The 27126-nt window shown below is 34.1% G+C and overlaps 1 protein-coding gene across 1 annotated transcript in view; it reads right to left on the bottom strand.

Annotated features, from left to right (window-relative positions):
* Positions 1–21337, bottom strand: part of LOC142322821 (uncharacterized) — a 208808-nt gene extending 187471 nt beyond the window's left edge. Inside the window, exon 1 of the mRNA XM_075361893.1 lies at positions 20716–21337. Within this exon, the coding sequence (XP_075218008.1) occupies positions 20716–21148 (433 nt within the window). The 5' untranslated portion in view covers positions 21149–21337. The remainder of the gene's footprint in view (positions 1–20715) is intronic.
* Between the last annotated feature and the right edge of the window lie 5789 nt (positions 21338–27126).

Here is a 27126-nt window from a genome sequence, read left to right as displayed (position 1 = left end):
TCGCTAATTATATGGAACATCGATGGATATTTGTAAACCATCCATGAACTCCAACGCTTAGTACATGATGTAGATCCAATTTGTATATGGCTGCAAGAAATACATTTCTGCCGAAATGAAAATTTCCAACTAAGAAGATACAATATATTTCGGTGAGATCAACCGCCAAATTTAAGAGGTAGAGGTGGAGTAGCCATACTAACATCGACTAGAGCTACCACCGAAGCAAATGATCTAAACACAAATCTGCAAGAGGTCGCAATCAGAATGAAGCGTCCTCTTTAAATCACTATCTGCGGCTTATATTTGTCGAATTTTGATTGGAAGGAGGATGACATAACACGATTAACTACTCAGCTTCTCCCACCCATACTACTGGTTGGTGACTTCAATGCACAAAATTTTCTTTGGGGGTCAGATCGAGTAAATCCCCGTGAAAGAGAATTGGAAAAGTTCCTTGTTGAGTTCTGACTTCGTTATCTTAAATGACTGCTCAGAAACATTTTTCAATAGCAGAGATGGATCGATGTCCTGTACAGATCTAGCACTTATAAGTGCATCGATAGCACCGAGGTACACATTCCATGTTTTAGATGATCTACATGGAAGCGATCATTTTCCGGTGCAAATTGTAACTGACGTTACAAGAAAAATATATTCCACATCCAAACGATAACTGTTTGATAAGCCAGAATGGACGAGCCTGACAGCTAGGACGATACTCCCTAAAACAACTGGAACTATTGAAGCTGATGTTGACTAATGCTACACTTGACTCGACATTAATATATATTTAGAAACTTCTTGAGGTCGCTTCTTGAGTTTCTCCATTCCAGATGAAATCTCCAAAAGTGTCTATGACGATGAACTCGCAATTGTGTATGCCAGCAACACTACAGCTATGGTGAAGTACAAATTGCAACGAGCGATAAACGCCCTCAATGAAGTTACGAGGAATAATAGATTCAAATTTTCACCAGAGAAAACGTGCTGTGTACATTTCTGTAGGAAGAGAATTCCTCACCGAAGTCGTATTTTGACCATCGAAGACCATCGTATACTATACAAGGACAATGTACGATTTTTAGGTCTATTACTAGATAAATCCCTTGCGTGGATATTACATATACAGGACTTGAGTGTTAGATGCAAAAAAGGCCTAAACATTATTAAATGTTTATCCGATATCAATTGGGGCTCAGATAAAGAAATACTACTGAATCTGTATAAAGTACTGGTTCAATCAAAGCTGAACTACGGATGTAGTGATTGAGATTGAGACGGATGACAGGTGATTCAAAGAAACGGGAAATTTTGAAAGTTGTGTTGGTTGCCGTGGGCGATTGGTACCACTTGATAAGTGGCGCCAGCCACTCTAACCTAACCTGCCATTTAGTTGTCATGGATCCTTGGAGTGGTGCGCAACGTGCATTTGCTATCAAAGCGTTTTACAAAAACAATGACAGTGTAGAGGGAGCGCGTAGAGAATTTCACCGTCATTTTAATCTGGGACGGCACGACCGTGTTCCATCAGCTCATGCTATTAAAAAAAGGATATCTAATTTTGAGGAAACCGGTTCGGCAATGAAAAAGAAACCTCCAGGCCGTGAACGAACCGTCCGTACACCACAGAATGTTCAAGCTTTACAAGATGCTGTCACACGAAGTCCACATCGGTCAATCCGTCGTCTCTCAGCATCTTTACAATTGCATAGTTCAAGTGTTCAAAGAATGTTAGTGAAGGACTTGCAATACCATCCATACAGATTGCAGATCGTCCAGGAACTGCAACCGAACGATGCGGTTGTGCGAGCAAAATTCTGTAATGTAATGCTTCAGAAAATAAATGATAACGAAGAGTTTGTTCACGAACTGTGGATGTCAGACGAAGCGCATATCCACCTCAGTGGATATGTTAACAAGCAAAATTTCAGATACTGGGCGCAAGAAAATCCTACGCAGCTACACCAGCGTCCGTTGCACAGCCAGAAAGTGACCGTGCGGTGTGCTTTGTCATCTTACGGTGTTATAGGGCCTTATTTTTTTGAGGATGACAACGGTCTTGCGATTACAGTGACGTCGGCTCGTTACGTAGCCGTGCTTGAAACCTTTGTTGTGGAACAACAAAAGAGATTTCCACCGATTCTTAACACAGCCTCGTTTCAACAAGACGGAGCAACGTCGCATACTGCACGAATATCGATGGCAGCTGTACGCCGATTGTTTGGACAACGTGTCATTTCACGAAATGGTGACATTAGATGGCCTCCCAGATCGCCTGATCTCTCAGCTTGCGATACGTTTTGTGGGGTCACCTTAAAAGCAAAGTGCTCCGCAGTAGACCTGCTACAACGGAAGAACTGAAGGCAAAGATCCGAGAAGCAATTGCGGAAATTCCAGTTGAGATGTTACGTCAAACCATGAACAATTTAACGAAGAGACTTCGTCAGTGTTTACGTAGAAGAGGTCACCTGCAAGATGTCATCTTTAAAAAATAAACTAAAATGTATGTATCCTAAAATGGCAACATTTGTACAATTATATGAAATAAAGTTCATTTTCTAAAAAAAAATTTTTCATTAACGTTATTTAATTTTTTAAATTTCCCGTTTCTTTGAATCACTCTGTATTATATATTCATCCCCTAGAAAGTCGCATTTAGGAAAGTTAGATGTAATACATAACAGGAATAAGATATGCCACAGCCGCATTCCGTACAAGTCCGGCGACTAGTCTAATGTCGGAAGCCGGGATAATGCCACTACATTATAGATGAGAGATCTTATTGCTAAGATATACAGCAAATATATGGGCCTTCCCTACCCATATAAATTATCTAGCAATCATCCTTTGGCTGCATTATTTGAATATCGTGCTACCTATTCCACACTAGCCGGAATTAGGTATTACGAATTGACAAGAAAATATGAAATTGCTTTACCAGTAACATTAGCAATTTTTACGAGAGAAATACCGCGATGGATTTTACCAGCGGTAAACACAAGACTGGATCTGTCTCGGAAATAAATAAAAAAGAAGCCAGCATTCATCATCCAAAAGGGATTTTTATCAACCTTCAGCAGTTACGAACAACACATTAAAATTTATACTGACGGTTCTAAAACCGGAAATGGTGTTGGATACTCTATGTGTGTAAATGGAGTAGCCCATTTTGGAAACAGTCATATACGGCCAGTGTTATACGGCAGAACTTATTGCCATACAGTAAGCTCTTTGCTACTCGAAACACTACGGCGAAGAGAGAGTACCAATATATTCCAACTGTAAGTGCACTTACTGCAATTCAGAACAAGAACATTAAGGATGTGCTTATTGCAAACATCCTGTCCATTTTGTACATTTTAAATCAACGAGGACAGCGATGTGTATTCATATGGACACCAGGGCATGCTGGTATTGCAGGGAATGAAAATGAAGACGAAAATGCTAGAAAGGCGACAGTTTGTGATAACTTGGATCTAATTCCTGTACGAGTGGCAAACGTTAAAAATTGTCTAACTAGTACAATAAGAAACCGGTGGAGTACTGATTGGAGAAGATTACATACCAAGAGAAACTCAGTTAAAACTTCTTCAGATAAATGCTGACTCGCCGAGAACATGTGGCGGTGACCAGACTTAGAATCGGTCACAAGCGAATAACAAATTCATATATTGTTAACCGGCGAAGAAAGACCGATGTGCAGTGTTTGTAATAAAGCAGTTACATTCAAGTATCTAATGGAAGAGCGTACCATAAATGAGGATCTCAGAAAAAGGTTTGGACTAAGAAATAGTATTGCTGCTGATTTGGAAAATGGAAATGAAAAAAAAAAAATAGTTGTTTATCTACACGGCAGTGGACTGCTAAATTTCTGTACTTATATTCAAGCTGTGTTAAAGAATCTCTAAGGGAGTAGTCTAATTCTATGAATGCAAGGGTAGCCATGAAGCGTGGAACGTGTAGGGACGGGAGGTCCCTCTGGCCTAGGGCGCCTGCATGGATGAGTGGTGGGTCGGGGCATATCAAATGATGGGATGGGGGACTCTCGAGGGTGGACTGAGGGCGCGGGACATGGGTATGCGCCAGGTATGCCTGGAGCCAGATAAGTCAGGACCGGGAAGGGCAGCCTCCCTGCCCAGGGGTGTTTGGCCTTTCTGAACAGTTGGTCGAATTGTTCCTATGATGCTGGGGGGGACCCCTACGGGTTAAGTCCTTCGAGACAATTTAGAGGGGGGAGTGAGCTGCCATGGCATCCTGTGACGACTGGTGTAATGCTCAACGTCGGTTTCGGTTGCCTTAAATTGCTTAAAGAAAAAAGAAAAGAAGAATATTGGTATCGTGAAGACGTTCTTTTTCATCTTTTTTATTTTTGTGTTTTATTTATTTTTATTTTAATATCAGGATCCTTTCCACCCTGTAAATATTTTTAGTGTGTTTTAATCTATATGAGTGATTAAATGCTTTGTGTAGTCAATTTTAGTGTTTCTCTTTAGATAAAATGTAAGGGTCCTTTACAACCTTACATATGACTAACCTGATCGTGATCTAAACCTCTTTTAAAGAGTGTGATGAGGGCTAATGTCCGTAAAAGTCGATGCCCATATAAAAAAAAAAATTATTTCTATTTATTTTATTTTTTGTTTATTTATTTATGCATCAGAACTGCTACATAAAGCCTTTGTATATTAGAGAACAGAAAAACATAAACACATAATTCATTTCTACAATAAATACACAGCTAACATTTTTCAAATAATCCAAAAAAATATATAATTTAAATATAATATCAAAACAATGAGATAAATGACAAAGAAACATAAAACAAAGGTAAACAGAAATCAAATCCTCCCTACAATAAACTCTTTCAGCCTTTTACAGAAAACGTTCCGCTTTACAAAAAAATCAAGGTGATCAATAATTTCATTTGCAGCCTTAACAGAACGGTAGATAGGTCAGATACAATAGATTTACTGACATAAAAGATCTTAAAATTTCGCACTACCCAAAGCGGCAATCTGAAACCAATATCAGCAACCAAATTCCTATTGCCATGCACAGCATCATAAAACAACAGAAGATCAGTAATTTTCCTTCTCTTCTTTAGCTGAGGAAGGCCTAAGACATCACCGATAGAGCTGTAATCATGACCAAGATCAAGACGTCGAAATTTGAAATTAATCCGGTTAATAAAATTATTCTGAACAGACTCGATAAAGCCATCTGTACGGGCTCTATCTCTGTTCTAAATCACAGAGCAATACTCCAGATGGCCTCTGATCAAGGCCTTGTAAAGAAGAAGACTGGTCTCTATCCGACTAAACCAACGTGAGATCTATTTAACGAGGCCCAAATTCTTCGCGCCATAGAAACAATTTTCTCAATATGGTCATTGAGGAGCAACTTCACGTCCAGCAACCAACCTTCGCATCCAGCCTTTGGTTGCTGAGGGGTTTGTTTTCCGTATGAAGGTAATGATCGAAGACTTCCCAACATTCTACGGCATATAATTATTATCAGCCGAACCAGCGATTCTATCGATGCACCTCTATAGAAAGAGATGATTTTCATGTGATGTAATCTTGAAATATACTTTAATATCATCCGTGTATAATTGAAATTGACAGGGTAAATCTCCGCAGATCTCGTTGAAGAAGATCAAAAAGAATAACGGGTAAAGATTATTGCTTTACGGCACCCCTGAAGTAATTCTGTAGAGATCAGAATAAACCCCGCCAAGTTTCGCCTTAGAGGAACGGTGGCACCTTAAAGGATCCAATCCATCTAACCGGAGCTGTGGAAAAACAGTAACTCTTCAGCTTCCTTAGGAGCAGATAACGAGGCATCTTGTCAAATGTCTTTTCAAAGTCAAGATACACAACATCAACTTGACCATGTGATTCAACAGCAGGCCCAAAATAGGCCATAAAATTAATTAAATTGGTTGATGTCGAGCGGTTCCTCATGAAGCCGTATTGGCAAGGGCTAATAAATTTCTCCATATAACAATAAATTTACTCAAACATTACCTTTTCGAAAACCTTTGAGAGGATGCACAACACTGAAATCGGACAAAAGTTGGTAAGTTCACCATTCGCCAGTCTTGCCTTTCTTTGGAACGGGTGTAACAACCACCACCTTCCATTCGTCGGGGAAAATCCCAACAGCCAGACTCCAGTTAAATAATGCTGTAAATAATGCTAGAATGGCGCAATAATCTCAGCAACACTCTTTACCATAAATGCAGGTATGGATCCAAAGCCCGTGGTTGAAGCAGAAGTATTACCTCTAATAGCATTATGGGTGTCCTCCATGTCCTTTTTTTTTTCTTTTTGAAGTGGAAGGGGCTAATGACCAAAGTATTCGATGTCTCTAAAACATAAAAAAAAAACCTTATAATAATTCAAGGGTTTTTACACTGAACCAAAGTTCCTCAAAATTGTGTACCCGTATCGATGTAATATATATATTGAAACCGGATATAAGGGGAAACTTCGATTAACTTTACTGGTGAATAACACAGTCTGATAAATTGCATCAAAAAAATTAAATCTGATTAACAAAGTAAAAAAATAATTACTTCTACCTTTTCGATCGATTTGTAGGTTTATATTAGTATTATATACGCCATGTTGTCAAGTCGTGCAATACAGAAGATCCAGAAACGATTGTAAATTGCTTTTTTTCTGATAATGTTAAAAATGTAAGGTTGCTGAAATGTGCAAACAAATATATTTTTATCGTAATACTAAAATAAATGTACATTTTGCAAATGTACTTTGATCGTTTAGGTTTAATTAATTCCACTGTCTCTGGAGTAATCGGACTGGAATTCAATAGAATGAACTAACAAACGCGTGTTTTTTATGAGATATTCCTGTTTTCCAAAAATTAAAAATATAAATATCTAAGAAAATGATGATTGATATAAATTTTTGTTCTCTTACGACCTCATTCTTTTCTGTCACCGTTATCGATAAAAAAATAAATGAATAAAATAAAACGTAAAAAAAAACCCTTCGGTGTAAGTATATTACGTTTCATAAAACTAACGACTTAAATTTGTAGCGTCATCGTTGAAAGTTTAATGATATGTCTGTAAGGAGGGAATACTGACTCTTTCACACTGCTACCATCTCGCTTCCTATACAGGCTAAGCTTTTTTTTTCCTACACCCCTGGGCCGGACCAACAGTTAACTAAAGCTCGACCCAGGAGCGTGTCTTTATACTTTAATGAGCCTCCTCACCTACCGGCAGTAAGTCAGGCATGGCAGATCGGCTCACCGGTCGGTTCTTTACATTTTTTCTTTCATGGCCCACTCTAATGGTGAGGCATCATAAATGATATCACCCCACTGGTTCGGGTCTTTTCTTACGCAACCCCAACCTACAGGCTAAACTGTTCGGCCTAAACCTAACCGTTATTTATTCTCAAGGCACTGAAATATTAAGGTGGACTAATGTTTACCGACAAACCGCAGACCAATTACAGAACATTCTTGTGTGAACACAGTATATATCGTAGCATCAACCGGTTAGAATTTCTTTGATTTGATTGCTGGACTATCAAAAATTTCAAAGTTTAAAAATTACCTAATACAAGAATTTATACACATTAGCACATGCGGGAGTGTACATGATCGTTAATTTCTATTACGCCTATTGTTGTAATTTTAAGTTTATACGTGTCGTAAAAAAATTGTATTATTATTTTTCTTTTGTTGTAGTTAAATATTTACTTTTACGTGAAATATGTGTTTTACTAACCCGGTTATTAACTAGTTACTAATTCTATAAAAGAATACAACCAGGATACTATAAATTATAAGGAAGTAATAAAAATAAATTTAAAAAACACATTAAAAATCAAAATAAAAAAAATAATTCTATTCAATGCTTTAAATTTTACAGTTTTAAGTCAGCACCCGATTAACCTTTAAGAATTATCGGCGGCCAATTGTCTTTAATTTGGCGCCGATCAATCCTTGCGATTAAACCTTTTTATATTAGCTTTCTAAATCTTAAGTTTAATTTAAGACTCAAATAACCCGGTTTAAAATAGTCAATTTTATTTTTTTAAGACTAATTTTTCAAAGAAATTTTTTTTTACTATTATTTTTTTAAATACAGACTTCAAAAAAAGTGTTATAGTAATGATACCAAAGAAAGCAGGGGCAGATAAATGTGAAGAATACAGAACAATTAGTTTAGTCATGCATCAAAAATCTTAACTAGAATTCTATACAGAAGAATTGAGAGGAGAGTGGAAGAAGTGTTAGGAGAAGACCAATTTGGTTTCAGGAAAAGTATAGGGACAAGGGAAGCAATTTCACGCCTCAGATTAATAGTAGAAGGAAGATTAAAGAAAAACGAATAGCACAAGCTAAACGAGCCTTCAGTAAGAAATATAATTTGTTTACATCAAAAATTAATTTAAATGTCAGGAAAAGATTTTGAAAGTGTATATTTGGAGCGTCGCTTTATATGGAAGTGAAACTTTGACGATCGGAGTATCTGAGAAGAAAAGATTAGAAGCTTTTGAAATGCGGTGCTATAGGAGAATGTTAAAAATCAGATGGGTGGATAAAGTGACAAATGAAGAGGTATTGCGGCAAATAGATGAAGAAAGAAGCGTTTGGAAAAATATAGTTAAAAGAAGAGACAGACTTATAGGCCACATACTAAGGCATCCTGAAATAGTAGCTTTAATATTGGAAGGACAGGTAGAAGGAAAACATTGTGTAGGCAGGCTACGCTTGGAATATGTAAAACAAATTGTTAGGGATGTAGGATGTAGAGGGTATACTGAAATGAAACGACTAGCACTAGATAGGGAATCTTGGAGAGCTGCATCAAACCAGTCAAATGACTGAAGACAAAAAAAAAATACAAGTAGATATATGAAAATAGCTACTCTTTTGAAAACAAAAACTTTTCGAAAAAATAATGCAAAAGGTAAAATCCTGCGATCTATAAAAAATAAAAAAAAGGAATGCAGATAAATGACGTTAAATAACAACTGGTCTAATGAATAAAGCGGATGTGGTACGATTTTACGAAATTTTGGGATCTTTTTTATTTTTAACCCCAAGTTTTTTTCTTATCTCCTTTAATTTCCCATGAAAATACTTCGAAAATAATCTAATATTAAGTAATAATGACGACAAACAAATTAAAAAAAATATCAGTTCCTCTACAAATATCATTTAATTTTTGGTTTAAAAGAGATAATTTTATCTGGGAAAACTTAATAAACCAAAAATCAGAAAATAATCATAGAAATCGGTGCACTTGTAAGGTTTGAACAAATATAAAAACTAATAAATCGATCGAATTGAGAACTTCCTTTGTTTTTGAGTTGTTTACGTGCAATAAATAAATATATATGTTAAGACATTTTCTTCTAATTTATATATGCATAAAAATATACATACAAATATTGTTAATATATATATATATTTATTAGCATCCCCTTTGTGGCTTCGTCCGCGATATATCGTTAGTTGCATTTCCATGGTAAATCTTTTTTTATTTTATGATCATGCAACCGGAGATATGTGCAGCCAATCGCGTCGCACATACAGTAACAGTGGCCGCGGCTATGTCGGTCGATCAGTAGCGTCGTACTCGGCACACCCTTATGAAATCTAAATTCAAAAAAACTGGAAAATAGTATTTAGATATTTATCTGAAGGGTATTTTCAAGCCCAAATCTAGCGAATAAAAATTTAATATAGTCTGAAACGGGGAAAATTTGCAATCATTGTTAAAAAACTTTTACCTTTCTTCACCTCTTTCAAGGTCGAATTTAGAAAACTCTAGAAATGGGTTTTTAAACATTCACATGAATATTACACACACCTAAAAGCAAGCTGATATCTTCCTTTGTTTCCGAGAAATCAAAAAATAGTAAGTTTTATCGTCACTCCATTTTAACTCTTTAAACTCAGAATTTCAAAAAATAATTCTTACACCGTAAGAAGAACGCATATACATTTTCTTTAATTTATCTTTATTTTTCTTTATTTTAGTTTTTGCCAGGCACTAATTATGAATCGCTCACGACTTGTTTGTTTTATAAATATACACACACATATATACATATTACTTTTTTGTTTAACTTTTGAACGTTATTAATATTACCATGTACTAAATAAAATATTATTACTAATTAATAAGCGGTTTTTAATTGTTTTTTAAATCACATTTAAAACGATATTTAAATACAGCTCTTATCCCCTTCAAAAAAATGAGTGATTAATATTTGATCCGGGTATAATTACCAAAGGTATAAATAATTACACGAAAATATTATCATATTTATGATAGGTGCTTGTGACCGATTATCGATTTAAAAAAAAAAAAATGTAAACAACAGGTGCTTGAAACGATTGTTTTAAATCAATTTGCAAATGTATGTACCCATATGTACTCTTGATTTGTTTCAAAAAATCGTTCTGAATTACATTTCCTTTTTCAAAATAAATGATATCCTATGGACGTTTTGCTAATCGTAACTGTAACCAAATATGAATTTTCCTAAAAGAATTTCGTCGATAATTCTTTATATGAAGATTGTACGTTTTAATTTTTGTTTAAATAAACTGTTGAAATAGTCTCAGACGTTTTGTATTATTCATTTTTTTATTAAATACATTTTTTATCGAATATATTTCATTAAATTACTACAAATATTTTTCTATATTATAGATTAATTTTCATATTTTTCATTAAATACATTTTTTATCGAATATATTTCAATAAATTACTACAAATATTCTTCTATATTATAGATTAATTTTCATATTTTTCATTGACAAAAATAGTATAGAAAATTCCGCTTTTATCTATTTTAAGCTATTTAATAAGCTTAAAAAACAGGTTTATTAAAAATAATTCACTGAAAAAATTAATTTATCAAAATAAAAGCGACAAAGGAAATGATTCCTACAAAAGGGTATCAGTTACGGAAGGAGATAGAAGATAAAAACCGGAAAGGAAGAATTAGAATTACGTAAAGCTTAATAAAAGTAGAATATGTAAAAGAACAGGTAACAGACGTACAACTGTAATAGTCGATTCAAGAGAAATTAACAAGTATTACAGAAGGAAGTTGTGGAATTCCGGTTTTCGATTCTGGTTTCGGTTTCCGGTTTTCGAACACAAATTATTTTTTGCAAAACACCGTCGTTTAAGTTCCGTATAATATGTTTTTGAGTCGACCCTCTCGGAACCCACCTCGAAGACATTTTGTGGTAATTCAGCTTATCGTGGCAAACGGAACAGACAGTTCCGACAGTCTATAAATTCAGCGATTTCTCAAATTTTTGAGCATCTGTCCTTGCGAATAAGATCATTAATGGGATTTTACACGGAGTCGGTCGAAACTTCTACCGCCCTTCTGCTAACTGATTTGCATGACATTTCTCCCGCCACCACCCCATTCGGTCGCCCTAATGCATAAGACCGAATGTCTGTGCCACAACCGCCTACTGAGCCTCAAATCAGTTTAGCGACCAGTGTCCTACTAGCTCCTAGACCTTACCTAATTACGTGAGCGAACTAAGCACGGTAACACACACTACTTGCTTCGTATCCCACCGTTCACTTGTATATTCTAAAATGGGCAGGCGCACCTCGTGTACTACTAAAATATATATTACATTCAATAAATTAAATTTATCTCGTCAAAAGAAAAATTCGCTGCCTCGCCTAGGTCGCTGAATGCCAGCAAGTACCTGTCCCCCGATATTAGAGCGCTTGGAGCTTTAATTGGCTGATGGTCAGCCATAATTCTTGGGTAGCTTCCCACAGCAACGAGGTAGGAGTCTTTCCCTTAGATTAACTACTGATGCCGGTTGAACAAAGCTTAGCCCTTGCTAATTGGTTAACTGGCATTTCTCCCCCCCACCCCCCACCGCCATTCGGTCGCCCTAGAGCATAGACCAAATGTCAGTGCCAAGAAACGGCCACTGTGCCTCTAAAAAACGGTTTAGCGACCCAAATACCTAAAAGCTCCTAATGAGCTCTCTATCAGCGTGAGCGGATTAAGCTGGGTGCTATTCACCACCCGCTTACTTGTCAAAACTTAAAGTAAATCGGGGAGGCGCACCCCTTGTTACTAATAAAACAATAAAGTTAAATATATAAAAAGACAGCAATTTAGGCCGTCACGTCTCGGTCGCTGTCAGTCAGCTAGTGCCTGTCCACCATTTAAAGCGCTTGGACCTTATATCTGCCTGGAGGCCAGCCATTAACTCAGGAAACACTTCCCACAGCGGCGCTACAGGAATCAATATAACCAGAATCAAACAATAACTCTAGCGATGACGGTTGAACATGGCAACCTCATCGAGGAACTCCCACACGGTCCGACAATGCGGCTCTCGCCACACTGACTCGCCGTTTATGAGCGGCCAGTTTTTCCCCTGACCTCTAAGTTCCGGGTGGCCCGGTCTCTGGCCCCCCCAAGAGCAGGGCAGTCGAACATCATATGCTCGTTCGACTGGACCTCCCCGCAGACACACAACTCATCAGCCGCTAGGCGAAACCGAATCAGATATTGCTTCAAATCCACATGGTTGGTGAGCACCTGGGCACCCGCTGCCCTTAAAAATGAATTCGAGGCATACCATCCCCCCCAAATCCTGTTATAAACCTATACAAGGATCTTCCCTTAGTCGTGGTGTGCCATTCAAGCTCCATGCCTCCATCGCGAGGCTCTATAGCCTCTTCCGCAGACGGGAAATGGGCAACTGAAGCCCTTCTGCTAAGCTGAAAATCGGTTACGCTTTTTCACTCCGATTTAAACGGTTCGACTATAAAAATTTCCACGGTTAATACATTTTTCACCGCACTGTTGTAACATCCGCAACTGAATTTCGGCCGGCTTTACACGTTCAGAAAACAAAAATCATATCGCAGCACGCTGTTCTTACACGGAGTACGTTTCAAGCCGATATTGGAAATAAATGAGATTATAATAATAGAAATATTTTTCGAACAGCTGATATTTTCTATTCAGGAGTACTGACTTGAACTTCAGACGGTTTCGGTTCGTTCTATTAAGTAATTTTTCCGCCGTTGCCATCGTCTCCTTAATTATCGAACGATCCTCGTAATTCTTTGTAAAATAAAGTTAAATCCAGAATCCCATTAAGAGGTTAATGACTTTGACCGGCATTGACCGGTATTGTATTTTACGACTGACAATTCGATTCAAATTGTATTCGGAAACCGAAACGAGTCTTCAAAATTATATCGTAAAATGTTAACTATTTTCTCCTACAAACAAAACCGTCTTTTTTTAAAATTAAACTTATAGTTTTCAATAGTTTAAGACATTAATTTATTTGCCGATCGAGTAATTTAAAATTACTGTTGTTTGTAAAGTGAGATTTTTCCATAATTTTAAAACAAAAAGAAATGAGATATACGTACTGAAATGCGACCGAATTTACAAACGCCGTGAATTTATGACTAAAAAAACTCACGATTTCGATGAGCGGTCATTAATATTTAAATAACGGGAATATGTGTTTCTTCAAACGGTCCCGCAAAAAAGTCGTCCGAAAGGTCGCTAAATAAAATACCTACGTTCTGTCAAAGACGAAAACCTGATAATGCAAAGCATTATGGATGTAGAAATAAACAATTAAATAGACCGATTTGTTGAAATCTCTTGTTTGCGGAATAGCGCTTCTAGCTCCTCGCTTATTTCGCTTATTTGCTACTTTCGTATAAATCGTATTGAATCGTTTAAGACGATCGATTAAACGAAATATGATTAAATAATAAATTTTATAACAGTAGTAATAATAGTAAAAGTAAAATAATACATTTTTGAAATTTTGAAAAGATGTAACGGCTGAAATTCATAGAAGACCGATTGTTTTATACAGCGTTAACATCACAAAAGAGTGTACACGAAAGAGAGCGTTAAGGACGACCCTCGATCGTCATTTTGAAGAACAGTCGACCGTCTCGGATTTTGAATTGATTTTTCCCGAACAGATTCTTCTAGAGCTGTTATTTCAGTCAAATTTGTTAACTTTCAAGCGATTTGAGATAATTGATAATTTAAATTAGCAGCGGTAAACAGACTGTCGGCAAAGGTATATGACGAAGCTCTTTTAAAAATCTTGAACGGATCCTGTCGTTTTAAGTCGAGATGATAACGAAATGTTTAACTGTAATATTTTCACGTTAAAAATGTTTATAATCAAATAGTTCCTACTAGGAAAATAGATCTCGAATACGTATATTTATTAACACCTACGCTATCAAAATATAAAAAGACATAACAAAATGTATATAAGTTAAAAAGAGTTATTGCGATTGTCTAATCAGTCAGTTATGTACAAATAATGGTATATAGATTATTTTCTTTCCCGTTAAAGGTGGGAACGATTCGTTCTAAAAAACTCATCGTTGTCGGTTTTACTTCACCAAGTAAGTTTATTTTCAGTCAGACATAAAGTGTCATGTCAGTCGTTGTTACTGATTTTTTCGATATCTACTATCATTTAGACCAGGTAACATTTAAAAAAGAATTGTTTAAATACGAAAAAAATATCGCTAAATAATTTTTAACATTTACTATTACTACTTATGGCTGAAGCATATCTTGTATTACCAAACAAGATTTAGTCGAGTTCTCTATGTTTCGTTCGTAAATCTGTTTTTTGTATCTCAATATTAAGAGATACAAAAATCTGTATAATATAAAACTGTATAAAAGACTGTATAATTATGCGATGCGGTACGCCTTTAATATTTTTATTATTATTAATACTAACAAAACAATGAACGCGTTCGCGTCGAGATGCGCACGAAGGACGGTTATAATCTTTCGGTTGGAATTCATTATTTTAGCCCGACACCCGTCCTGAAGTGCTAACTGTATATTTCAATCGGTTGTCCAATGAACTTGATTTTGATCGATACAGAATCGTAACGCTAGATGATTTTAACGCGTCAGAAATCGATTAGAATAATCTGTCCCTTAAGTCCGATATTCGCTATTATGCGAAGGAAAAAGCTGAGGTTCTGTTTGAGTTTACGGATGATAGTAGATCGCACCGATGTAATTTGCTAGTCATCCTTCGATTTTGAACGTTGTAAGTGCGGGCAAAGGAAGTCTTATAACTTTTAAATAAGGACGTCTTATTTTTCCCGCATGATTATGTTGAAAGGTCTGTCCTTACTAACTGTAATGGGCAAGCTTGTGGTTGGTTATTCTACAGTAGACTTCCTCGATCTTTTTAATGCTATTAAGAAGACGGACTGGAGTGCAGTCTACGCTTCCTCAAATATTAGTGATGTGCCGGTGCCTTTTCAAATATTCTATCCAAAAGAACGATTGAGCACATACTTGTAAGGAGTATAAACTCAAGTAAGTTTCCCTCCTGGTTTTCCAGGGAGCTCTTTAAGTGCGTTAAGAGTAAGCGAGTAGCTCGTAAAAATTAGAAAAAAACGTTTCTATGATATTTGCTATGATGAGTTTACTATATGAAGAAAAGGATTAAGTATCTGCTAAGGAGAGGCCTTTGAGAGAGGCAGAAATGTAGACGATGAACTAAAAACAAAACCTGCAAACCTTTGTAAACGTATAAATTCGTTTACGAAGGATTCTTGTGGAGTACATCCGATTAACATCCAAGACTGGGATATAACGGATGAAAAAGAAATTAGTGAGAAAATTGTAAAATATTTAAGATCGGTCTATCAGCCTGTTAATAAGTGTATAAGAATTTTTAATGATAATAAGGACCATCACATTTCGGAAACCGTTGGGGTCTAGATGTTACCGAAAATAAAATCTTGAAATGTATTACGAGACTTAGAGGACATCTGCAGCTGGTAGTGGACGGCTTCCATTCTTTTATAATAAAATGTATTGTTGAGCTAATTTCACTTTCTTTAACTCGCGTGTACAATCTTAGTCTACGTTCTGGTGAATTTCTTAGTGTCTACTAAAAAGCAATACCTATCTCTAAGAAAGGGAATTTATATATTATCAGAATTATAGACGTGTCTTCGTTTTAAACGTAGCGGCTAAAGTTTTTGAAGAGTGATGCACGGCCATCTCTATGAAAATTTCTGTAAATTTAAAGATCGTCGGCAGCATGGATTTGTGGCCAGGAGATCTACAGCCACAAATCTAAATGAAACGGTATCTTTTGTCGCGTAGATAGGTTGACGCCATCTACTTTGACTTCAGGAAGGGTTTTGATACCGTTCCTCACAACATCCTGTTACAGAAGTTAAAAATGTACGGTATTAAGGGTACTATGCTTAGACGGATCCATTCGTATCTGTATAGTAGAATATTTTAAGTTAAGATTAACGGTGAAATCTCCAGCAAGAAGTGAATTCTTTTAAGATTAATCGACCCTTCCAGAGGATGTCTATGAATTACGCAAACGGTCTATTGAGAACGAATCGTCTCTTAATCTCGATAAGACTGTATAATGATCTAGGCTAGGAAGACGTTACTGGTGAGGTACGAACATAGAATAGGGCCCGAGAAATACCTCGCGTATAAACGATTTGTGATTTAGGCATTACCGTTGATGCTAAGTTACTTTTTAAGCTACACGTGGATATCATCACATCAAAAGCCGGAAGGAATCTCGGGCTGCTTTTTCAGCTGTCTAGGCGCTTCAAGTAAATTAACAGTATCGACTTCCTACCGAACATTCGTCAGATTGATCATGAAGTGTACTGTTCTGTGATTTGGGTTATAACAGAGTGATTACTAGTTTGATGATAGAAGGCCGTACAAAGAAAATTCCTTTGGAAGTTACACCAGAGAGGGCTGAGTGCACACCAAACATCTTATAAAGTGAACGGTCTCTTGAGCGTCGCTTCGTTAGAATATAGAAGAAATAAACAGGTTACTTTAGTTTATAAAGCGATGCTTGGATTCGTCTACGATGATATTTCTAGTACAGGTATCAGGATTCCATACATGAATAATAGAAAGCGTAAATTATTCAAATATTCTCGAACTAGTGTCCTTGCTGCGATAGCTAGAGGTGTAAATAGCCTTAATTTAATTAATGAAGTGGAACGATTAACGTGTTCGATGAGAATCTATTCTATTAAGAAAAGAGTTAGAGAATTTCACACACGATTCGATTTAATTGTGTTAGAGGTGTGTTATCGCCTTTCCGGCCCTTATTGTATTTACATATGTATTGTATTATATTTAAACGTTACGTGTCGCACTTGACATTAGATTTACGATAGACAATATAGATACTATTTTAGATTTAATCTATTTAACTAGGTACTTCGTTTAAATACTCTTAAGGATTGATTACATACATTCATATGTATGTTTTCGTTTTAATTTTTAAGCTACAGTAGAGTTGTTAGTATTGCTAGAACTCCCTTTTTTAAACGCGTCCTTTCGTTTTGATCCTTTACATATTTTCAGCTGTACGTGTCATTATTACTTCAGTCAAATAACTTTTAAATAATATACGTAACTTTTAAGTAACGTTTTAAATAATATATGTAAAAAAAGCGCATTAGATATAACAAACGTTAGACATCAGAGTTACCTTAAGATTCACTATTCGGCCCGTTCCAAATAGTAAACCGAGAAGACATGTCACTTGTAGGCTGAATATCAGTTATATTTCGGTAAGTATGACGTTGTCATGAACATAGTATATAACTTGGTGAAGAAAACGACGGGAAACCGCTTTACTCCTCGCTTTCCATAGTACGCTCGCTAATAGAATTTTGTTATTGTTGAACATTATTGTCCTACTTTCAGGGCTGACTTGGTCTTATGACGTATTTTCTACAACTATTTTTATTACGATATATAACATGCCGATCCAAAATCTGGAGAGGACGATGTTAAAAAACGAACAGTATACCCTATTTGGAACCGGGAAAATGAATTTCCAAATACTTTTCTGTTAAACTGTCCTGGTAGATACGACGAGAAGAAATTCTATGTTTACAAATTACTCTCGTAAATTTTAATACAAGATGAGATGTAATATATTTGCCGCTCTTTCAAAAAATAAGAAAAGATGTACGACAAAGATAATCGATGAGGAGATAATCTTTGAAATTACATACAGGTTTTAATTCACAGCCGTACATACCGACATATTGGTCTTCTACTGTACGTAGGCGAAAGACGATAATACTTTCATCTCTGTATCGGTTTACTTAGAGAATACGATTGTATTTCTTACCTCAAGCTATTTATTACAGACTTTAGACGGGTAATTATGAATTCCCTTTTTAGGGCAGGGATCAGTAACGTACTTATCTGTTCCTGGCAATCCTTTTTGTTGAAAAGAATAGCATGAACACGATAAATAATAATAATAATAGTGTAATAATTTACTTTTTTATATTAATTATTTGTATTAACGTCAGTTTTTGTTGTTATATGTTTGTAGTTACAATAACAGCCATTCATTTGCTGAAGTTGACGTACCGGTATGAAACGGCTCACCGTATGAAATATTTTACGTATCAGATTCATATCAGTAGGGATGTAATTTAGTATTGTTTATTATTTAGTCTTATTATGTGATTTTTACGAAGTTTTACGGATCGCTTTTTAAAAGATTTTGACTTGTTATTTTGCCGCCTTTTATAAAGCGAAGATATTCGCTTTTCTATCGCACTTAAAAACTCTTTAAATGTGAAACAAATCCAGTAGATGACGGGAATAAGTAAATACACAATTTTTCGTTAAGATCCGTTTCCGTATTCTGTTTTAAATTATTTATTAGGCCGATGAGATAACTTAATGATTTTAATATCGTTGAAAATATAATCAAGAAATTTCTGGTAATAAAACACTGATCAGCCGACTAAAATTAATTAATTCTATTTAATAATCTCCTGTTACGTAATTATTAAATTGCATTATATCTTTTCTAGCACCAAATTAAATCAGTAAAATTTATCCCTATATAAAGAACTCGTGTAACCGAATAGAAAGAAATCTGTCGAGAACAGATTTCGTAAGTAATATCAGTGAACGAGCGATTATTTGATTAAAAATACAGTAAAGTATATTTCTATTACATTATAATGAAAAATAAGAACATTATTAAATATCAAACAACACTAAATATAAACATATTTTTTCATATGTATTCTTTATTTCTATAATTCTCGATTTTATTTTACTATCATAATAATTAGAAGAAAAAATCGATCAAATCATTTACTAAGTCCTAAGATGTAGAATTTTTATCACAGATGTACTCGTATTTATATTTACGAGAAAAAGTAAGAAAATATATTTGTTAAAAAACCATGGAATCATTATAAGATACGCATTTGTAGGATTACGGTAAACGGTAATAGTAATCTCTATTAGAACATTTTATACAGTTTTAAAATGGATTATAATTTAAAAAAAAGAAACGATATAAATTAATTAAAAATACAAATTACGAGATCAACATATGATACAAATTAATTTAAACATATATTAGATTTGGGCTATTAGTCAGGGCTATATAAGTAATTATAAAAATAAAAACTTAAATTTTTTTTAAAGTAAAATTTCAAACGATGGATCATATAATGAAGAATTTACAAAATGATTTATAGAAGCTAGAAATAAAAGAATTTTGTCAAGAATACCAAAGATAGATTCCGGAAGCCGTGAATTTTTAAAAATGTATGTGTAGAAATAATATGTTTTTGAAAAACAACGAGAATATAATAAAAACAAGAAAGATAAATAACATAAACATATTATAATTAACAAGTTCGATTTAGGTGAGAGATTTTATGACTTAAAAGTCAAAAAGATTGTGGAGAATCGTTTTAAACGAAGAACAAAAGAAAACTTAAGGCATTTAGGGTCAGCTACTTTGGTTGTGCGTAGCATTGATTGACGATAAAAACTGTGAAAAAAAAATTAGATGAACTTTGTTAATTTAAAAAAAAAACCATATAGTCAGTTGTAAAATTTTGATTATTTAACACTGCAACGAAACGGTTTAAGTTTGAGCCAAGGATACATGAATATATAACAAACAAGAAACGATCACTCAAATTTAAAAATTTTAATGGAGCGCAACTGTCCAAGTGTTATAAAAATATATTTGAAATAGTACCGTAATATTCTTTACATATTAATAAAATTAAGTAAAAACTTGTTTACATATTTGTAAATTTGCTTTCGTTAAGTTTAATATAAATTAAACAAAGCACCAGTTCGTATATTTATTACTATCACGGGTAATTTAACGACAATAATTTCATTACATTTGTATAAAGAAGGCAATTATTTAATTTAAAATTCCAAATGTTATTTTTTAAAAAATAATAACTCCAACAAGATTTCCGTACAAAAGTACGCTACTTTACATTACATATTTCTTAAATAATACTGTTTTATTTTTATATAAATCTATAAAGCTTTAACTTTACAGTTAAAAATTGTTCGTTAAGCTATATATATTAAGGAATCCGGTATCAGTGTTTCCCTCGTGGTTATTTTCGTAAACCGACATTTACCAATGAAAACGTTCTTTTTTTCTACCTCTATTTTACAATAATGTTACTAACATCGGCGAATGTTTTGTCGTTTTTCTATTTTATAAGTAATTATCGGTTTTAATGTCGTTTATTAATAGGGATAGTGAAGTCCGTGAAATAGTATGTAAAGTAACTGTAAAAATCGTCTTATTAATTCATAAGAATTGATTTCGTACCTGTTATATCGTGAAGTCTTGGAGCCGCATAGAACATTCCCGCCCTAGCAAGCCACTCCAATTGCATCTGTTGTAGATGACCCGGAGATACCGGTTGCGGATTCGTTTTACCGGGTGGAAGACCGGTTCTAGGAGGAGGTTGGAAGGCAGATCCTGGAGGCGGTAGGTGACCGTACACGCTTTCTTGATTAGCTAGTATTGCGGCCGACATAGTAAGAAGGCCGGGTCGTGGAACTAGACTAATATTTTGATTTTTCAAGAAGTGACAGTCCTCAGAACCGGGTGAAATAGATGGACTCCTACTCGGTGTTTTTGACGGCGCTAATAAAGCTTCTATACAGAATGAAGTACGTTGTTGATTTTGTTGCTGATTTTGCTGCGGCAGCTGCGGCTGCTGAGCGATTTCTTCCGTGTCCGAGTTAGTGTTAGACATGGTTCACATGTTGTTCACAACACCGCACTGTTGTTATTATCACTGATAAGACGGATCCGAATGACCGTGTGACACCGAACTCGGTTCCGACACGCCCATCGAAGGCGTGCTCTTCTCTAACCAATAACAGAACCCTGCTCCCCACTACCGTTACGATGCCGTGTACCGCACCGCGCGGCATCATTACGTCTCATACGACCGCTACTGTTTCTTACTCTGTGTCGTTTGGATTTCTTCATTTAAAAGACAATTACACGTTAGCCCTCTCGCATTAATGTCGTATAGTATAGGCCTTTATCGGAGTCGTCATCGTATCGTTACGAATGAACCGGTATTCAAGTAGCACTTTTGCGCTCTCGATTACGTAATTAATGATCGATTACATTTAATACGCTGTATTGAATTCTTGCACTTAAATCATTTCACATCTGAATGTATAGACGCTTGCACCCGTGCAAACATATAGTAAACACAGATTTTTGTTATTTCTTTACTTCCAAACTATAACAAAGAATAATAAATCGTAAAACCGACGCTTTAACGGTTGTTTTTTTTTTTTAGCATTTTAATTAGATTTGTATTAACATTTTGTATTTGTTTCTACTTCAAACCAAAATTTTCCCAGATCTGTTTAATTTAAAAGTATAAATAACATTGCCGGAAACGAAAACAATTTTTTTATTACAAATATTGTTTCACTATTATTTTAAAATTAGATTATTGCAAATATTTATAACGTAAAATAATTACATAATTTACAGTATACAGACACATACATCCGCAGAATCGTTTAGCTTAATGAAACTACAAATATTATGTGAACGCATAAAGATCTGAATATAGAACGACCATTATTTTACAAGCCATCCACCTAATTTTTTTTTTTTTTTTTTTTTTTTCATCAGTCGTTCGACTGGCTTAATGCGGTTCACCGTCGTTTCTATTCTGCGCTTATCTCTTTGCGTCGCTATAACTCGTGTCTTACATCCTCAAATTATCTGTTTTATATTTTCTAATCTTTGTCTTAATTTAATCCTTTAAACTTTATTCTACAGAAAAAATCACAAATCCTTGTCGCCTTAATGAACGACATCAAACCCTTTCCCTTTTAACAATATTCTTTCCCGAACTCATATTTTCTCTAAAACGACTTAAAAGTTCTTCATTTCGTATTCTATCCGTTCGCCCGATTTTTAAAAAATATTTATTCTATAATTTATATTTAAAAACTTCACTATTATTCATTGTTTTTATGGTTTTCCTATCGTTCATGAATCGATGCCAAAAAAGGATTTTCTTTGTTATTCCCCCGCCCACCTAAAACAAATAGTGAAATATCTTGTAGAGGTTGTTACAGTTAAAATTTCATAAGGATGGGTAATTAATTTTCTACGTTTGCATCCTGCACCTACCGAATGTATGTTTATAAGCCTTTTCACTATATCTAGTAAGTTTTTACATCAAACGATGTGTAATAACAAATACATTAGGCTACATTATAAACTAAACCGAATCGAAGACTGTAAACATTAAACCTACCCCGATCACATTGCTATTATATCAATAAATAAGTGCCGAGATAACCTTATAAAGGTAATTATAACCTTTCTTTAACTGTCGTTTTTTATATAACCGAATTTTTTCTCCGGCAATAAGTATATTCCGTTAATATTTGCGAGCAAATCAAATACAGTTCGACCGCTAAATCTAACTATTTACTTCGGTTTATTCTCTCTGAAGCGCACGATTAAAACGTTAAGTTTGACATAATTACTAAATATTCACAGTATCTGAGCATATTTAGCCTGAAATATGTAGTTATTTCTTCCGATTCCTAGAGCCCGGTATAAAGGCAGAACAAATTTTCAATGTACAAATGCGGGATATCACATCGTCGTATTAAGAAATCAAAAAATCTAACTTACACGTTTATATTTTAAAATCTGTTAACTTCACTTAAAAATAATTTATTTCTAAAATATATCCGCCTCTGTCAAACCAGACTAAAGAACTACTTTCGTGTAACAAAGGAAAATATTTTAGAAGGAGAAAGAGTCGGTTATATTGTGCTTCCTTTGCCATTTTTAATAAATTACCAATCTATATAAAATATATTCTTCCCAATTTATGTAGAATAAAAATTAGAGACGCTTTCGATCTCTATCATTTTTATTTCTCATGTGATGTATGCATTATAAATTATAATACAATGTGAATAAAATATTTATTTTTTTACTTTCCTAATAAAAAATGATAAAATCTTTCGATTGTCCTGTTTATCTTCAAAATTAATGAACCGATACTAAGGATAATTTTACTCTTTAAAACCTACGTCATCTTGTAAGAAATACACTAACTAGGATAACGTAGATCTTTCTTCTAATCTTTTAAACCGCTTTACACACTTTGTTATAAATTAACATTAATTTATTAATTAAATACGTAAATAAATATTGGGAATTATTTTGTCTACTTTACGATACTTCAGTTAATTAAATTAATAATTTAATATTCCACAACCGAAAATAAATCGATTTCATAATAATTAGATGTCGGTAAGTTTAAGTAAATAAAATGATAGATTTTTATTTACTTAGCCTATAGTTAGTCGGTTTTAGTAAGAAACAATTTTTAAGAAAACGATGTCGTTTATCAAATTTTCTAATGATTCTTTATAAAGATAGTGACCGTGTTTTTATGAAAAATAGTTTAAAAAAACAAAAAAACTAAGAATTATCCTTAAAATATATCTTTATATTTATGAGATAGATCCCTTGAAAAAAAGTAACGAGCAGCATATTACAATATATTTGTTTTGTTACGTTTCTCCGATCGTAGAGGATATTTCCATAATTTTTATCAGGATTTTCGTCTCGCTATTTTCTTATTGTTTGTTAGGAACGCCAGTCGAACCGGTTTAATAAAATTTGAAGGTTTATATAAGATTGCCCTAGAATAAATGTTAGGTTACTTTTTTATTTTTTCCTGAGAGTTTTTATCGCTTATCTTGATAAATTGATTGTTTGTTTGTCATCTCTTTGGGTTAGGATGTATTTAGTAACAAGTTAAATAACAAAAAGTTTATGAAATTTTCGACCCGTTTTGGTTACAATTTTTAAAAAATATATATTTCGCGTGAAGGATATACTTATTTTTTTCGTATCTATATACGTTTCTGTAGTTTTCTCGATGTCGGAAAAAGATTGTAGAGTTACAAGTAATTACTGAACTTAATAAGAATAAAAAAAAAACCAGTGATAAAATTAAAAATTTTAAAAACCCATGATGCCGTTTTGAAGAAACACATCTCCTGTAGCGCCCCCCGGCGGCGTATAACCGTACAACTAATCCAAGAACCTGCTCTGAAGTGATACCTACATAATGCAAAAACCGCATCGAAATCGGTCCAGTCGTTTTTAAGGAAAATGGTAACAGATATACATACAAACACCCACACAACCTTTTACCCCAAACGCATATACCGTCTCCGTTCCGTCGCGGGTAAAACAACTATTATTCATATCTAATCGTAAAACGTAATCCCGAGAGTATCATGTATCTGACAACATCTTCAAAATAAATACGTTTCGAAAATTTTACTGTAAATAAAATCTGGTACATATTAACAAAATTCAATTAAAATGTCTCAATTCGTTCTTAAAATATAAATCTTGGTGGTGGACAGAGGGGAAAAGAAGTAAAATAAAACATTTGTTCGCACGAACGTTTTTATTTATTCTGATTTCTGAATCAAAGGTTTTGTCTACGCCTTCTGGGACACTCTGTGTATATATACACACATTTTTATTGTGGTACAATAAAATCCTGAAGAGTTGCATTCCATAACCCACGTGAGCTGCATATCATTAAAATACTAGGAAATTCACCGTGTGATTGAATGCAATCCAGCAGCACTCTGTTAGAAATAATGTAATATTAATTAGTTCTAATACAGTACTCGTTCGATGCACATCATCGTATTTAAATTAGCATATACGTATAACTTAATTATTACAATGAATAAGTAATATAATTATATTAAATAATTATTATTTGCGCGTATATCAAAGAAAATTGTATAATATTAAGTGTTTATTAAAAATAAAAGTTATTTTTAAAAACACTTTTGTTGTGTATACACATAACTTACACACGCGTGCGCATATATTTTTATTGTGATTAAAGTTTTCTAGATAATGATTCGTTTGATCTTCGTAAATGGAAAATTTTGTCTGAATATTACAAGACTGATATTATAAGACTTCTTTTTTAGTAGAGATCAGCTGAATCACGGTTTGACGCACTTCTCTACTCCCTTCTATTCTGTTGCTATCTCTTAGCCTCGACACATTCCTTAATCTTACATCCTTAAATTAAATATCTAATATACTCTATAATTTTGTCTTCATTTACTACTTTTACCCTCTAGTCTTCCTTTCAAAACCTAATTCACCTAAACTGTAGTGTCTTAATATACGGCCTACGAAGTTTTTATTTTTTTTTTAAATTTTACAACAAACCTCTCTTTTTCCGGTTCATCTTAAAACCTCTAGAAACCTTTTTGAAATTTAATTTCGTTCTCTACCTAATAATTTTAATGCTACAAAAAATATTTTGCAAGTCTCTGTTTTGTGGCTCACCTCAGTCAACGTTTCGCCGACATAAAACGCTGCACATCATACAAATAATATTTTTCCAATTTTTTTTCATCTTGTGGCTTGTAATTTTTACATCGTCGTTACATCTGTCTTAAACTTTTATTAATTTTTTTTCATCGGAGTTTTCGGTATTAATTCCTTAAAAGCATATAGACTACACGAAACTGTTTCATCAACGGAGTTGTAACCGTACAAAATTAAAAAGAATATTTTCTAATTAATTTACTAAACGATCCTGTGCGAGAAAGTGGCAAAAAAGGTACAAGGCCTATTTTGTTATTTTTCGTGACCGTATTAAGCTATATAACATTCTGAGTTAAGGTACAATCTTTAGATAATTTTCTTAACAGACAGAACGAAATAAAACACAAATTTGTTTCAGTTTGGATGAAAGTTAGATTTTTATGTCCAAAACGGATCTGAGAAATGAACAAAGTAAATATCAGTCTCATTTAAAGACTAATTAAGACATTCAAACGTTAGATTATTAAGTTTAATGGAATACATAAATTTGTTAGAGTTTTGTTATTCAATCTAAAATAGATCTATTATAAAACTCGATAGCCTTTTTAACCCGTTTAGCTTTTTAACCTTATCTGTATCAAAATAATCCCACGATAAATTAAACAAACTAATATCTTATGTTACAAACCAATCCACGACCTCGTACCGTTTACCTAAAGAATAAGGAACTTTACGCAGTTGTGCAAAATCAGATCTACATTACCGTTTTAACTAATATCGCTCACATTTTAAGATAAATATTGTAATAATGTAATCGTTTTTATACCCGTCGATAAATTTCCTTTAAAAAGCGAAAAATTGAAATCTGGCAACAGACGTTTTAAACTAGAGGAATTAGAAAGTCTCTCCTAACAGAGTTCCTATAAAATCACTCGGATGTAGGTTGAGGGCATATGGTTTCCCATCGCTATATATTAAGAATTTTACAACCCCATCCGCCGCAATCTCGACCGAAGTCCGTGTGTGGATCGTCAGATAGATAATCTTTAACTCAGATTATTTAATTACGATAATTAAATAACGAATTTTTGCGCTGATTTGTAACATTTGATAAAAGGTATCATCGCTTAGAACTTAAGGACATAATTTTAATCATCTGCAAAAAAAAGTTCAACCTAGAAAAAAAGGAACTGTGTTCATTACATGGAATCCCGGCTTCGACTGATGATTTACAACTTTCAGTTGTAAATGTACGTTTTCTATTTTAAAGACCGACTATAAATAAATTCTGAAAAAACTAAGTAAATATTTAACGAAAACAGGAAAATATTTTCCGTATTTCTAGATGTGAGGAAC

This window comes from Lycorma delicatula, chromosome 4 (genome assembly GCF_047948215.1).
Source record: "Lycorma delicatula isolate Av1 chromosome 4, ASM4794821v1, whole genome shotgun sequence".
Taxonomy (NCBI): domain Eukaryota; kingdom Metazoa; phylum Arthropoda; class Insecta; order Hemiptera; family Fulgoridae; genus Lycorma; species Lycorma delicatula.
The sequence above is the reverse complement of the archived record's forward strand: the minus strand, read 5'-3'. Positions and strand labels throughout refer to the sequence as shown.